The sequence below is a fragment of the Pelophylax lessonae genome, assembly GCF_965119305.1.
Source record: "Pelophylax lessonae genome assembly, chromosome: 6".
Taxonomy (NCBI): Eukaryota; Metazoa; Chordata; class Amphibia; order Anura; family Ranidae; genus Pelophylax; species Pelophylax lessonae.
The window spans coordinates 176,109,252-176,126,456 of record NC_138773.1 but is presented as its reverse complement, the minus strand read 5'-3'; the positions used below and the strand labels follow the sequence as shown (position 1 = coordinate 176,126,456).

General features: G+C 41.7%; 1 protein-coding gene across 1 annotated transcript in view; it reads right to left on the bottom strand.

Annotated features, from left to right (window-relative positions):
- PFKL (phosphofructokinase, liver type) overlaps positions 1-17,205 on the bottom strand; it is a 206,591-nt gene that overhangs the window by 13,332 nt on the left and 176,054 nt on the right. Inside the window, exons 16-18 of the mRNA XM_082260714.1 lie at positions 11,808-11,960; positions 11,037-11,201; positions 9,767-9,828 (exon numbers count right to left, since the gene is read on the bottom strand). Of these exons, the coding sequence (XP_082116840.1) occupies positions 9,767-9,828; positions 11,037-11,201; positions 11,808-11,960 (380 nt within the window). The remainder of the gene's footprint in view (positions 1-9,766; positions 9,829-11,036; positions 11,202-11,807; positions 11,961-17,205) is intronic.

Below are 17,205 nucleotides of genomic sequence, written 5' to 3'. Positions count from 1 at the left end.
GTTCTGTGTTTAATTTACCCTTTTCTTTTTTGCTTCCTGTACCATCAAGACTAATAAAAACTTTGAAAACTAAGGCACTGTACACACAGGCAACAAAAGGGGTCCTCTGCAGGTAAATCAAAAACAATCAAAAGTCCTATACACACCAAGTTTATTTTTTTATGCTCAGCTTTTACAAATCGAAATAAAAGCAGCACCACCAATCCAAATGATTTAATAAAATATCTGGTAAGTAAGCAAATACTATCTAAAAACACACATGCTGCTTCCATTTGCAGCTGCAAATGATTGAAAACACATTTATACTGTATAATACATCAAATGTATCAATGTCTGACTGTTTAGATTGCTAGACTTCATCTCAAACCCTCATCACAATAGTGCACACATGGCACATTTGCTAGGAATGTCAACAAATTCTCAAGTGACCACTTTGTTATCATCCCTACTGTTGGTGTGCCCAATAAATGTGGACACTTGCAAATGTCTTCTAAACATGCAGCTGTCTTGAGTTTAACATGGACATTCTTTCTAGAAATGCAATATGCTTTATTGGATGAACACACAAGCACTGTTTATAAAATTAGGGTGTCAAGACAAATGTGAAAAATATGTTTAGCATTACTCAACCCCTACACTAGATCCAATGGTGAAGTCTGATACTCTTAGGTTCAACTTAAATGTGTAACCTTATCTGAGACAGGCCACAGATGGAATGCATTTTCCAACCAGACAAATATTTCACTAAACAAACTAAAGCAAGACAGTAATACATAATAGTAATTACACCCAAAATGATGTTTGCATTCACTGTATAATCATTTTCTTGGAGTCCATTTAACAGCACAAGTCAGGGAGGACTTCTTTTACACTGGCATAAAAATGGTGTGTCAGCCCAGGATATCTCCTCTTATTACCATCATGCCTCAGTTTTGTAGTAAAGCGATATTAAAAGCAGTTTCTTAAAGCATGAGGGGTGGGAGCTGTATCCCTACCCAGACTCCCTCCGAAAAAAAAAAAAAAAAAATTATATATATATTTATTACGGTGAGTACAAATTTTGGATTTTTCGCTTTCTTCCATTGAGGGACACAAGAAATAAGTCTTTTGCCTTAATTATGTCCAAACACAGTCTGACTGATGTAGGGGGGGGGGGGGGGGGGAGGGGGCAAAACAGAAAACAATTGCTAACAGATCAAAAAAAAAAAAAAACCCCAGAAAATGGGGACTGTCTGCAGCTCAAAAATTCCTCAAGGACCTTATGTCTGAAGCTGGTATTACTCTAAGCCATGATGTCCTTCTGGTAGAATTTAGAAAACATGTCAAGAGATGACAGAATGAGGTGGAGCACATTTGTAGGGTCTATCCGGGATTACAAGTAATGGACTCAGTCTTCATTAAACCCCCTAGGAGCAACACAGTTCTGCACTGCCAACTATGTTTTTCTGCATTGTTCGGCCAGCGGAAGACATCCCCATTGCTAGGCAGTGGCCTAGAACTTTTTGTTCCTTGTCACCTGCCCCAGCCCTGCAGCCAACCTAAACATAAGCAACAAGACCAGCTACCAGGGGATACCGTTCGCTACAAAGCTACTACCATGTGTCTTGGCTTGCATTAACTCTGGATAAGGATACTCTGCTACTGAATCTTGCCTTGATACAGATATAGTCTATTAATGACCTTTGGCTGAATACGGATACTTTGTTACTGAAAAATGATCCTTTTTGTCTGGATATGGATACTTTTCTGACTTCTGCCTCACCTGATCCTCTTGGCTGGATAACAGAATATGTTAATATTTGCTGTTAGCTCAGACCTCTGCTAGCTTTGTGACCCACCAGTGACCAGTCCAGATCACTCTTACATGCCGGATCTGCCGTGAGCTTTAACCATCTTGCAGCCATCTGACATAGGAAGTGAGCATCTCTCTTTGGGTTACTGAGGAGTGCCCAAGCTTTGCCAAATTATCAGGCATACTAGCCTTAAGCTGGCCATAAATTATGCAGTTTTCTTAACTTCAAACACAGCGATCCGAGCGGAAGTGGAGGAGTGGCTACCTGTCAAAACCAAGCACCTTCTGTCCCTAGAAAAAATGACGTGCCAAATATGGAGGAGGAAGAGTGTAACATCCCCTTTTGGGTGAACTTCCACTTTAAATGTAAATGCACAGGGATTTTTAAATTGAAGGGAACGTGGTATGAGATTTAGTTTCTGGCATCCAAACACAAAAAAATAAAAAATAAATGTCAGCGTCGATCTGGGTTTCATTTGTGATCAGGTTGGTCAACTGCTTCCTCAAGTAGCCATATGCATTTTGTTTCACTGTGCATAAGGAGACTGTAGATGTTTTTGTGCACTTGCAACAACACAGTTGAAGATGGTTTGTGATACTTTTTATTAATTTATTTATTTTTTGCACAACTTACATTTTCAGAACAAGCTTTTGGGGTTCTACTCTTCTTTTAAAGTCCAAGCAAAACTGATACAAAAAGCATTAGCAAAATGTCAAGAAATCTAGAACGACAACGTTTGAAGAAAAAAAAAAAAAAGCAGCAGATACAGGGTCATAAAAGTAAGAAAGTTAGTCCGATTAGAAGTAGAGAAGGGGGCTGTAAAAGGGGAGGAAAGTGGAAGAGTCACAGAGGTGAGAAAAGTCATCAAACTATTTGATAGTGATTTGGAATGCAGAGGTCACCATTCATTATTATATAGCTTAAAGCATTTTGATTATGATGGGTTGCAGGTACAAGGTTATTTTTTTTTTCCATTTTAAATTGTAGGAAAATTTTCTGTTTGGGTTTCACTTCAGTTCGTATGTGTGTACTGATGGTTTTGTAGCTGTGACCTCTCTCTTTTTATTTACTACAGGTATTTATATAGCACTGACAATTTACGTAGTGCCTTATATAGACAGCAGCCAATTAACCTACCAGCGTGTCTTTGGAGTGTGGGAGGTAATCAGAGTTTATGAAGGAGACCCATGCAAGCACAGGAAGAGCATGCAAACTCTACTTGAACCGATGACCCCAGTGTTGCAAGGCAGACGTAATAACCACTAAGGCACGGTGCTGCCTCGCATAGCAGTATCTCCAGTAAACTGAAGATAAAGGTCATTATCAAAAGTGAAATAGTTACGTGTTAACGATAATTCAATGAGGTGTGCGACATACTCAACACTATATTGGGGGCGGCACAGTGGTGTAGTGGTTAGCAGGTTGCTGGTTCGAATCCCAACCACGACACTAACTGCCTGGAGTTTGCATGTTCTCCCTGTGCCTGCGTGGGTTTCCTCCGGGTACTCCAGTTTCCTCCCACACTCCAAAGACATGCCTGGTAGGTTAATTGGATCCTGTATAAAATTGGCCCTGCTGTGTATGTATGTGAGTTAGGGACCTTAGATTGTTAGCTCCTTGAGGGCAGGGACTGATGTGAATGTGCAATGTATATGTAAAGCGCTGCGTAAATTGACAGCGCTATACAAGTACCTGAAATAAATAATAATAAATATTTGCGTTTTTGGGAGGATGACAATCCCATCTTTGTGATCAGTATTGCCATAAAGAGACTACTTCTTTAGTCGCTTTAAGTGCTTTTGGTGGTAATTTCAGATTATTCTGGAGCTTGTCCAGAAAAGCCATTATAGTGCGCTGTAAAATAGCAGTATTTTTAAATATTGACTTTAGCACATTTTCCTCAAGACCTGAGATTTGTTCAGTGTGTATTCATACTTGTTTTGATGGGTCTGCATGGATTTCCTGCCTTGTGAATTTTTTGCAGAATACAGACTTTCCCAGTATCAGGATTACCTTGAATTGTACTGGTAAACTCTAAATATAGAGTTGGTAGTGCTGTAATAAGACCTTTTAGAGGTTATGAAAATTATGGGTGGAATTAGAATCCAGTTTAAATTAGAAGTATCATTTACAAGCTACCTCAAGGATAGATATGTTTGTGTCCATCACAATTGTCACCCTATTTATCCGCCTGCTTAATAGTGATAACCTTATTAATGCTCAACTTCTTTATATCCTTTAACTTGTGATGGACACAAACCAATATATAAAAGAGGGCATAGATCGTTTTTTCAATAAAACCTGAAACAATTCTTTAATTTGGAGGTAACAGCAGCGGCTTGTAGCTTGTCAGGATAAGCACATCAGTCAAAGATTGGAGGGACTCATAATTAAGTCTCAGTGACTGATGGTTCATTTGAAAGGGCAGAGGAAGCAGCCAATCCTGACAGAGTATATAGAAAAATAACCATGATCCATATGGCCATCATCCATATATGTTTATAGAAAAAAAAAAAAGAGGGAAAAAATCAATCCTGACAGAGCACATGAGAACAGAATAGACGCTAGAAGCAGAAGCCAACAGTATTCCAACCTGCAGATTGTCAGCACCATTACTAGGCATGCTGCACGCAGCCTCAGAGCTAAGAGAAAAAGTATTCCAGGCTGCAGATGTCGGCACCATCAGTAGGCATGCTGAAAGAAGCCTCAGAACAAATAGTAGAATGTGATCTGGGGGCACATGCTACAGCGGGGACTGATCTCCTGGAAACTGAACAAACTTACAATTGTATGGTTTGAGGTTACAATTAGATAATGGACTGCTGAGATTATTCACATAATCTCCCATTAAAAATGATCTCTACCAACAGTGATCTTTCCCATCATGCTAATAAGATTTTTTAGATATTTAAGATATTGATAATTTATGTCCTTTAAAGGAGTCCCAATAGGAGACAAAAATGTGGAGCGGTCATTGATAACCACCTTCCACAGTAAAAATGTAGTCTGGCTTTCTCTTGCTTCAGTACTCTGTCACTGATTTGAATCAAGTATGCAGTTCATGAAGTTAGGACTCCTAGTCTCATACTTGTTTGGTCTCTGATGCCAAGAACCAATTTTTCAGAATTACAGACAAAGAACTCGTATACATTCTATGCTTTAAAGCGGAGTTCCACCCTGGGAAAGTTTTTTTTAATAAAAATACCCCCGGGACAGTCAGGACTAGTGCATTTTAGAAGAAATACTTACCTTGAAAATGTATTGTCCAGCGCTGCCATCTCAGGTGTGGGCAGCTTGAAGCCAGCGCGATCCTCTTCTGTGTCCTCTTCCGTCTTCTTAGGTCCCACGATGCACTGCACCGGCCCCGCCGTCACTTCCGGTGTCGCAGCGTCATCCCTGCACAGCTTCTGGGCATGTCCAGAAGCTGTTTAGCAAGGTATGACGGCGCATGCACCGGAACTGACGTTGGGGCCGGTGCAGGGGCATTGATTCCTGGGAGCGATGACGTTCAGCTCCCAGGAATCATTGCAAGCCAGGAAGTGACGAATCGCCGTGGCCGCCGAGGGGAGGAAGAGGAAGTAAGGCAAGTATATTTTCTTATAAACTAGGCAAGTAAAAAAAAATAAAAATTGCGTTTGTCCATTTGTTTTTCAGGTGACCCGGAGCAAGAAGATGGAGGTAAGTATAATTTTAGGGTGGAACTCCGCTTTAAGATAAAAAACCTTCTGTGTGAAGCAGCCTCCCCAGCAGCCCCTAATTCTTACCTGTGCCCCATCTCTATCCAGCGATGTCCACAAGCCTCTCGGCCGTCCAGGACTCTCACTCCTGATTGGCTGAGACACAGCTGCAGCGCCATTGGCTCCCATGGCTGTTAAAGTCATTTAGCCAAGCAGGAGAGAAAGGGGGCAAGGCCGAATGGCAGCTCTGTGTCTGAATGGACATACAGAGCTGCACCTTGGCTCGGGTGCCCCCATAGCAAGCTGCTTGCTGTGGGGGCACTCGATAGGAGGGAGGGGCCAAGAACAGCAATGATGGACCAGAAAAAAGGAGGATCCAGGCAGCCCTGTGCAAAACCAACTGCACAGAGGGGTAAGTAGAACATGTTTGTTATTTTTTTAATTTAAAACAAGACATTACAATCACTTTAAATGTTGGCCCCTTCGATGCAATGTACCAGCTGCTGAAAAACTTTGAATCACCCCAACATATATTTTACCCATAGGCTCTCACTATTATAACTCGCTTGCGTTAATAAACACTTATGAGGTTGAAGTGGTGTGCTCTGCAGCTTGAATTTCATTGCCATATACAGAAGTGATGCACTGGTTAAGTAGGGTAAAACTGAAAGCTTTTGGAGAGAGCACATGTCTCTAAGTCATTTATGCAGTTAGTTAGTACAGCAGGCCAGACAAGAAGACTTGAAATTTCTCAAAAAACTTGCTTGCAACAGTTTTGAGAATTTAGGATGCTTCATAAATAAAATATAATCTTTCCTGGGTACAAAGCCTGAGATTTTTTGTGTGTGAGATCAATTCTTTGGCTAAAACATGAGACTGTAAATAGTGAAATTCTAATTGCTTCTGTGCATTTTGTTTTTATTGATGAACACACAACTGCTCCATACAAGAGTGGCTCCGCCGCTCCATAGAATGCTGCAAGAGAACGGAACCACCCTTAAAAGGGAAACCTGAGGCAGTGATCATGGCACCAGCTTCAACTGAAACATAACGAAGCTGTATATTCAGTAAGTGATTAAATCAGCTGCTGAATGTGCTCAAAAAGTAGGGTTTAATATCACAAACAGGCACCATTTCTAAAAGGAATACAAATATTCAAACAAGAGTCTATAATAAGAAATTAAACTTTGGTATTTGGGAGAATTAGTTGAAACAAAATTGAATTGAGTAGGAATTTAGCAACACATTATGTTATATTAAACAAAAAACAAAAACAAAAGGAGTGCCACTCCAAGTGCTCCTCGAAACGGGCACGTAGCGTTCTGATAGTCCGGCCTACATAGAGAAGATGGAAGACATTTTTCATTCACATCAGTTTGTATATATGCATGTAGACATGTGGGTATGTACAGTATATGTATTATACAGTATTTCACAAAAGTGAGTACACCCCTCAAATTTTTGAAAATATTTTATTATATCTTTTCATGTGACAACACTGAAGAAATGGCACTTTGCTACAATGTAAAGTAGTGAGTGTACAGCTTGTATAACAGTGTAAACTGCTGTTTCCTCATAATAACTCAACACACAGCCATTAATGTCTAAACCGCTGGCAACAAAAGTGAGTAAACCCCTAAGTAAAAATGTCCAAATTGGGCCCAATTAGCCATTTTCCCTTTCTGGTTGTCATGTGACTCCTTAGTGTTACAAGATCTCAGGTGTGAATGGGGATCAGGTGTGTTAAATTTGGTGTTATCGCTCTCACTCTATCATACTGGTCACTGGAAGTTCAACATGGCACTTCATGGCAAAGAAATCTCCGAGGACCTGAAAAGAAGAACTGTTGCTCTACATAAAGATGACCTAGGCTATAAGAAGATTGTCAAGACCCTGAAACGGAGCTGCAGCACGGTCAAGCCAAGACCATACAGCGGTTTAACAAGACAAGTTCTACTCAGAACAGGTTCCATCACGGTTGACCAAAGAAGTTGAGTGCACTTGCTCAGCGTCATATCTAGAGGTTGTCTTTTGGAAATAGACGTACGAGTGCTGCCAGCATTGCTGCAGAGGTTGAAGGGGTGGGGGGTCAACCTGTCAGTGCTCAGACCATACGCTGCACACTGCATCAAATTGGTCTGCATGGCTGTCGTCCCAGATGAAAGCCTTTTCTAAAGATGATGCACAAGAAAGCCCGCAAACAGTTTGCTGAAGACAAGCAGACTAAGGACATGGATTACTTGAACCATGTCCTGAGATCTGATGAGACCAAGATAAACTTATTTGGTTTGGATGGTGTCAAGCGTGTGTGACGGCAACCAAGTGAGGAGCACAAAGACAAGTGTGTCTTGTCTACAGTCAAGCATGGTGGTGGGAGTGTCATGGTCTGGGGCTGCATGAGTGCAGCCGGCACTGGAGAGCTACAGTTTATTAAGGGAACCATGAATGCCAACATGTACCATGACACACTGAAGCAGAGCATGATCCCCTCCCTTCGGAGACTGGGCCGCAGGGCAGTATTCCAACATAACGACCTCAAACACACCTCCAAGATGACCACTGCCTTGCTAAAGAAGTTGCGGGTAAAGTTGATGGATTGGCCAAGCAGGTCTCCAGACTTAAACCCTATTAAGCATCTGTGGGACATCCTTAAATGGAAGGTGGAGGAGCGCAAGGTCTTTAACATCCACTGGCTCCGTGATGTCGTCATGGAGAAGTGGAAGAGAACTCCAGTGGCAACCTGTGAAGCTCTGGTAAACTCCATGCCCAAGAGGGTTAAGGCAGTGCTGGAAAATAATGGTGGCCACACAAAATATTGACACTTTGGGCCCATTTTGGACATTTTCACTTAGGGGTGTACTCACTTTTGTTGCCAGTGGTTTAGACATTAATGGCTGTGTGTTGAGTTATTTTGAGGGGACAAGAAATTTACACTGTTATACAAGCTGTACACTCACTACTTTACCTTGTAGCAAAGTGTAATTTTTTCAGTTTTGTCACATGAAAAGATGCAATAAGATATTTATAAAAATGTGAGGGGTGTACGCACTTTTGTGAGATACTGTATATGCATACACACTTTTTGTGTAATGTTTTAATGCATTTTATGTGATATATGCAACATCCAGTTCCATATGTGTCACTATTGTGTACTCATTGTTAACACTTTTATTATCTGTAATTATTATACAGGATTTATATAGCGCCAACAGTTTGCACAGCGCTTTATAATATGAGGGAAGACAATACAGTTACAATACAATTCAATACAGGAGGAATTAGAGGGCCCCATCTGTAATGGTCATTGTTGTATATTTGCTGTAGACTTGCTTCATGCTCGTTTGAACCATTACAACAGTTCTCAATTTCTGTAGAACACGGTTTATTAGCCTCGTCCCCCGCCCTTTCCCTCCTCCCGACTTGCTATAAATGCAGGCGGTGCAGCAGTGACCAACCAGCTTTGAGAAAGGAGCCATGGGCGGCTCTGAAAAGCGTTAGCCCCGCCCAGCATTCCCATCCCTAGCACTGACGTCACGCCCGGCCGGGACTCAGCCATCTGTGCTCACTGCCTCGTGAAGTGCCTAACTTCCAGTGTCCACACTGGCTGGAAGCTCCCTGCCTTATTGAGCATAAATCTAGCTCCACACGTCCCTTTAGTGTCACAGCTTCACTGACCCCTGGTGGGTCTGACATGCGCTTTATTGTTCATCCTCATGTGAGTTGCCATTTGTCTAAATATCTGAATAAATACACTTGTTTTTATGCATACTGAACTTGTGGTGCTCTTTTGTTTTTTGTTTTATGCTGCATAGAGATTCCTTCATCTCCTGGGAGCTGCCTTCTACCTATGCTTACCAGTGTTGCTGTATACAGTTCGATGTTTCCGCTACACTATCACCATTCACCACTCAGGCTGGATCCTGTCTCTCATTCACCCATGCGTCATCTACTTTTTATTTTATTTTAATTGACATTATGTTATAGCTGTGGAAAACCACCAATAAAAAGGTTATATAAAAACTGTTTGGATGCAGTGATCTGTAGTACCTTAAACAAACCACTGTATCAGATTTCAACAGTTAAGACTTCAAAAGCTGCAAAACAAATGCTGAACTAGGCTGCATGGTGGCTCCTTGGCTCCAGTGCATTGTTCTTGCAATTTTTATACTTTCTACATCTTTTGGATGCTTCCATTTTCTCTCTCGATCCACATCCATACTTACAGGTTAACCTGCTTCCACAATGGGTATGCTTCTAAATAAATGAAAGTTAAAAATATATATATATTACATATACCTCAGCACAAGTCCTCTTTGAATATCAGTCTTCATTTTCTCAGTCAAGTGGTCCACATTAGACTAAAAATGATGGAGATCTCATATTAGGAATAAATAAGCTTTGTGTGCAAATCAGAAACAGGGCATAAAAAGGAAAACTTTTGCCAATATATAGCACATTGCTAACACACAGTTACCCAAGCATGAACTGCAATTTCTAAAAAGTTTGCCAGTATTGCAGCTTCTTGTGTTCACTCAAGAACTATTATTCTCAATATTCCAGAATTTTAACTATTACACTACGACTTGTTACTTCAGAACAGGGGTCCCCAAACATTCTAAATAAAGGGCTGATTTATTATCCTTCAGGTTTTGTGGGGCCGGACTGTAGCCAGCAGGAGTGGAAGATTTTCCTGCTGGCCCCATTATTGGTATCACTGGAAGTAATAGTGCCCCACTGTTGGTGTCATTGGGAGAAGTGGTGCCCCATTGTTGATATCAGTATGTAGAATAGTGCCTCATATCAGTGGGAAAAATAATGCCCAAAGGGCTGGATAAAGGCAAGCTAAAGGGGCCACATAAAGCCTCTGGGACGCAGTTTGGAGACCACTGCTTTAGAACATTAAATACACCTATTTACCAAAAACTAAAGCTGTATAAAAAGCTAAAATAGGAGTTCCAGAGAAGACAAAATAGGTAGTGTAAATAACAGATCTCGGATTCAGAACAATCAACGTGTTAGACTTAGAAATAATTGGTTTGCAAAGAGTGAGAGGATATTAAAAAAGTAGTAAAACAAATGAAGCCAAAGTGGAGCAGTTGCTCAGGAGAAAAAAGGTCTTAAAAAAATAAAAAATAAAAAAATAAATAAAAAAAACAAAACCCAAATAGTAGTAGTTTGGAAGACAGGAGGCAGAAACCTTGCACACTCCTTACTCATCCTGGCTATGCTTCTCTTATGTTTTACCCTGTCTACGGTTCCTAATCATAAATCTCTATGATTAAGCCACATAGGCGAGTCAAAACATGTCAAAGGAGCATAGCCAGGAGGAGTTCAGACTGCGAGGTAGCTTTACCTCTCTATATATAGTTGCTGGGTTCCGATGTGGGGCATTTCTACCTTCTGTCTTCCGATCTGTTAGCTAGCCTGGATGAACTTGTTTAAACTTTGGCATCTGATCTGTGCTATGGGCTGCAGGGGGAAGTTTTGCAGTGCTTTGAGCTCTGCCCCAACTTTTTATATATGGGTTACAGCCAAATGGTAGTTGTCCCAAACCATTACATCTCACCTTAAGATCATGAATGTTAAACCGATCCTCATAAACATAAGCAGCATCAGCACCGACTGCTATTCCTGTCACTGTAGCCAGGTAGCCACAGTATCCACCCATAGTTTCTACGATGAACACACGCCTCTTTGTTCCAGAAGCAGATTGTTTAATACGGTCACAGCTCTATTCAAATTTAAAACAAAAAGTATGTCAAATTAAAAAACAAACTAACAAAGCCCGCAATGGACATATTTAGAGCTTTGTTTTTCAGTATACGGTTTATACATACACACACACACACACACACACACACACACACACACACACACACACAATGTGGTATCAAAATGATGAAATAGCAGACGTGGAAACGCAAGTGGTCAGAATAGTACCAGTTGCCCAGCTCCCAATGTACACAGGCCGATGTCTTTTGGCACACAGACTTATGAAGCTTGGTGCTGCCTGTGACGTGTGGTGCAGCCTTGTCCTGCCATCTGTTAGCATGTTACAAAACTAGTCTCAAAACTTTTGATACCACCTGGTACAGAAAGAGGCAAAAACTGTACAAGGAGAACGTACAACATTTACAATTTTTATGGTATGAAAAACTGAAAAACTACATAGCCTCAACAAGAAAGCTTGCACTACTACACATTAGTAAAAAAAAAAAAAAAAAAAACCCTTGTTTGCGCACATCTAATCTAGATCTCAGTATTAATAAAGGCTAAACCTCTGGCCTTTTGGGATTTTTCTTAAACATTATAAGGGTAAAGAAATGTATCAGATCACCTCCATTGCAGCATTGACAGCTGTATCCGAGCCAATACTAAAGTCAGTGCCAGGAACATTGTTGCTGATAGTTGCAGGAATGACGCACATAATGATACAAAGTTCCTCATATTGTTCCCGAGCCTCAACAAGCTGCAACACTCCTTCATAAGCCTGCCAAAAAAAATAAAAACAAAATCGGATCACTGAAACTGAATTTTTAGAGTTTTAATTTTCCTAGTTGATAAAAAAAAAGATTGGATTTTTGTACTTACCATAAAATCCATTTCTCTGAATTCATTTTTCGTTCATCAACAGACACAGCGCTCCATAAATCATAACTAGCGAGACGTCCAAAAGTAGTGCCAAAAGGAAAATGAGGAGTGAGGAAAATAACCCAAGGCTAAACACTTAAGAATCCTTAACCAGGACACAAGAGCCTTAACCAGGTCACAGTAGCCTGTCTGAAAAATAAAGGTTTAAACAAAAAAACACCCCTCAAGAGGGAACAGCCCCTCTTAAACAGCAGCCTGCAAAACTTTGCAGCCAAAATAAGCATTTACAGATACCAAAGTATCTACCTTATAGAATTTTGTCATGCATGGACGACCAAGTGGCCGCCTTGCAAACTTGTGAAATTGAAGCCCGATGACGGAAGGCCCAAGAAGCACTCAGTGCCCGAGCAGAATGCGCCGTGACAGGAAAAGGTGGAATCTGACCTTTGATGGAATAGGCCTGAGTCACCGTCCGTCTGATCCAACTGGAGATGGTAGCCAAAGAAGCGGCCAGCCTTTTTCTTGGTATGTCCTTAACCACAAAAAGCGAGTCTGACCTCCAAAAAGACTCAGTAGCTGCCAGATACACCCCAATCGCAAGAACCACATCCAAGGCATGTAAACCAAATTCCCTAGGATGAGCCAGCTTGGGACACAAGGAAGGCAACACAATGTCCTCATTCAAATAGAAGTCAGAGACAACTTTGAGCAGGAATGATGGACAGGGTTGAAGAACCACTTTATCTCTATGGACCACTAAATAGAGACCGCGACAGGATAATGCCGCCAATACTCTGTGGGCCAAGGTAATAGCCACCAAGAATGTCACCTTCTGGGATAACATAGACAAGGGAATCTCCCGAATATTCTCAAACGGAAGTTTCTGGAGAACCGAAAGTACTAATTTTAAATCACATGGCGGCAAAAGAGACCGTACAGGTGAAGCCACATGTCGAACCCCCTGAATAAAGGTACGCACTAAAAAGTGCATGGCTAGGGGTCGCTGAAAGAAGATTGCCAGGGCAGGCACCTGGCCCTTGATGGTACTAAAGGCCAACTTCTGATCAATGCCCTGTTGAAGAAAGGTTAAGATCTGAGCCACAGAAAAGGATCGAGGATGAGCGCCAATCGACTCACACCAAGAAATGTACGCTTTCCACGTACGATGGTATATCTTGCTGGAAGACTACTTCCTCGCCTTCACCATAGTAGGGATCACTGATCCAGACAAACCTCTATCCCCCAGTACCTGACTTTCAATAGCTAAGCCATTAAAACCAGCAACGGTATAGCAGAATGGTAGATCAGCCCTTGGGACAACTGGTCTTCTCTGAGCAGAAGCCCCCAAGGGACGTTACAGCCACCAAAATGATTGGAAGATCCTCGCTCTTGATTCCTCACAGGAACTGCAGAAGAAGCCTTAGCCGAGGAGGATACTGGCCTTACAGTGGCCCTTGGACGCCTTCGGCGTCTTACCAGAGGACCCTGTGACCTTGTCACGAACTTCGGTATACTTCTGTGGAGCCGAACCTGCTAAAGGAGCTGCATGTAAGATTGTGCAAACAGAACTGTCTTGAAGGTGGATACAACCAGACTCCGAACCTATATGCAAAATGGGAGAGATAATTATCTGTGTGACAGCAGCCGGTGAATCACAGCCTGTGGTCCCTGAAGTTTGTGTAGAGGAAGGACCACCCTGGTCAGAAATAGAATCAGACCTAGGTAAATCAATTCCCTGGACAGGAATAGGGGGGGCCTTAGGTAGTTTAGACATCACCTGAACCTTTGCAGGAATTAAATCCGCAGAAGGAAACTCAGGACCTAATAAAACCTGAAAAAGTACAAGCTTTGACCTCCTTTCTGGGTACCCCCAAGCAGATCTCCTTGAAGCCCACCAAAAAAGTCCACGGGGCTAGAAACCAGCGAAGATGTCCCACACCCCAATAATGAATGAGGGCAGACTTTAATGCTGAAGGAGTCTTGTTTGCGGGTCCGGAGAAGCTAGCTCTAGGCTTACCAGACCAAGGATGCTTGGAACCTCCCGGGGAAGATTTGAAAGATCCATTTGCCTTATTCTCAGTCCCAGAAGCACAAAATAATTTTCTATGGGCTGAGAAGGAGGACCCCTGTCTGCGGTGGTTCTCCTTCCCTTTCCTGTGGCAGGAAGGTACTCTTCCCTTCCATGATACCCTTAATGTCATCCAGGGTAGCCCCGAACAAGCGATCGCCTTGAAAGGGCAGATCAATGAGAGAAGTTCAATAAAAGGAAGCAGACTGAGCCCCTTGCAGAGAAGATTTCTACAGGATTTAGCTGCCTGCACAATGTGGGAGATACTTCATTATAAGCAAATAATGTCACTAAAGCTGTGGAGAAAAAAAAAAAAAAAGGAAGGAATACCTTACCTGTAAAATCTCTCAACTTGGAGTATAGGACACAGGACTTGTAGTCACAGATACATGCAAAATACCTTCAGGTGACTGGACACTGACAAAGAACTTTGCTGGTGCTGCTTCTAGTACACGCTCATATAGTCACACTCACTCTGTGAGGCTCCAACACTTAGCAAGCATTAAAAAATTACCACAGGAAACAGAAGAGAGGATTCTGTGTCTGACTTGCCTGTAAATACTTTATATTTGAGTACAGTATAAGTTCTCCCTATCTTATACTGTATGTACAGTATAGGACTTGTAGTCAGACCATGGAAAGTCTCCAAGCAATACAATGATGGGTGGACAAGAACTGGCAGCAAAAGGAGAGACAAGCAGCTGCACACCAATGATGTCGCCAATTGCTTATAGTTTATTCCACAAAACCGCAGCAACAAGTCCCTGCCTAGGGACCATTCTATGTAATGCGCTTCCCCCATTTGGGCTTAACCCAGGCATGTCCAACCTGCGGCCCGGGGGCCGCATGCGGCCCAGAACCGCAGGCAATGCGGCCCACTGCCCCCTGACAATTATTTTTTTTTTTTGCTGGGGAGAAAGGAAATCTAGTCAGGGGCAAGGCCACAGAGGCAGCCTCGGGGGGGGGGGGGATCATCCACTAGTTGTGTTAAATTAGTGCTGGGGGGGGGGGGGCGTGGCAGCATGGGAAAGGCACGGCGGTGTTTTATTACTTATATACCTTAACTAATAGTATATATTTTATATGCGGCCCGAGAGAATTTCTGTACACTCAATGTGGCCCAGAGAAGCCAAAAGGTTGGACACCCATGGCTTAACCGTAGAGATGACAAGGAAAAGGCTGTCACAAATACAAATATTAAATAATCTCTTGAAAGAACTTACCCCTTATACACTGACATACATATACAAAGACACTGGCCATCACAAAACAGTTGCCAAATAAGTAAATACAAATTAAGCAACAAACTATGCATGTTCTATAGTATCAATACCACTCTATGTTATACAAAGATGAAAGGTACAGTTGCAAGCATATAATCTAGTCATACACGCTGTATATAAACCATAACAACTTCAGCAAATAACAAAAAAATAGCAAAAACCAAAATATGAATACAGTACGTATGAAAAAATAATTGTAAGGTTTTTTGTATGCATCCCAACTGCGGGTAAAGGATTGTGTATATGGGATTGTATGGTTGGGTTTATTACTGTTTTTTTTTATTTGTTGAGCCAGATGGACTTGTGTCTTTTTTCAACCTAACTATGTAACCGAAGAGCAATATTTAACCGCAACCAATAAAGATCGTAAACCCTACAACCTACAGGTGGACTCCACAGAGAGCTACAGAAATATCTACACACTCACAATTGAATCTGTATGGTTCTAAATCTTCCAGGGGACCCTCAATGTTGAGGGCATGTGGCCTGGTATGGTTCAGCACGGTGAAACTGAAGATTAAAAAAATCTCTCTAGGCTAAAATAGTAATTAATTAATAGGAAAAAGAAAAAACCCCTCTTAAAGCTGCGGTTAGGAGTGTTTTTTTAACCTAGTGTGCATGGAGCCCTAGGCTTCGTTCACACCATGACATCTGGATCGTGGGCGGAATCGCATTGATTGTTTTTTTCTACGATCCTGAATTACCGCAAAAAGCGGGACGCGCTTGCAATCCCCGTTACTTTCACTGGCACATTGGTCGCTGCGCAATTTTGCTGCGATTGTCGCTTGACAATCTGTCTTGTTTTTTTTTTTTTTTTTCAAAGATATGTTTGAATTTAAAGACAGACAAACATACAGCAGTACAACAAACTTGCCCAGAGCAGTGCAAAAAAAAATGCACTTAAATGAGCGTTAAGCAATAAACAATATTCAAATATCATCACACATCTCTTGTACTTATAAAATGTATGGTCACAAGGAATTATACAAGCAGCAGATTTTTGGTTTAGGTAAATATTAGTCAAAATGAATTGGGTGTGTTGCACAACCAGGGAGTAATATCGCTATCACACTGATACTGGAGTAAGAGTCAGAGGGCTAGCTATCCATCTACCCCATATTTTATTAAATGTTTTAGCTCTTTTCCGAGTCTCAAATGTGAGTTTATACAAGGGGAGTGAATCATTGAATATTTTAACCATAGGGATCCTGTTGGGGGCTGCGGTCCCCTCCACGACAATAAAATGGATTTCTTGGCATAGAAATATAATATACGTAGTAATCTCTTAACGTGTGAGGGGACATGCAGATCACCAAAGATACACAGAAGGCAATTCGTTGGATTTACAATATTTGCAGACCCAACGCAGAGGATATAAAGGAACCTATAGCTATCCAAAAGTCCCTAACCATGGACAGGTCCAGAAACAGTGTAGGAAGTCAGCGTTTTGGCAACAGCCTCTAAAACATTCAGTGGAAGTGGACAGCCCCATTTTATAAAGCTTGGCTGGAGTAAGATGGGAGTGGTGAAAAACCTTAAGTTGGATAATGCGGTCTCTTGAGGATACAACTGAGGATTTATATGTATCACTAAATTCAGACCAATCGTCCTCTGTGAGAGGAATATCCAGGGAGGCCCACTTCGTCTGCGCAACCCGAAATCTAAGGTTACAGTCTAACAAGAGCAGCAAAATATGTGGAAATAGGTTTGGTAGAATCAGGGTGTCTTAACATTTTCTCCAGTGGTGGCACTTTAACCTCCCTGGCGGTATGATTCTGTCAGGAATTCTGTAC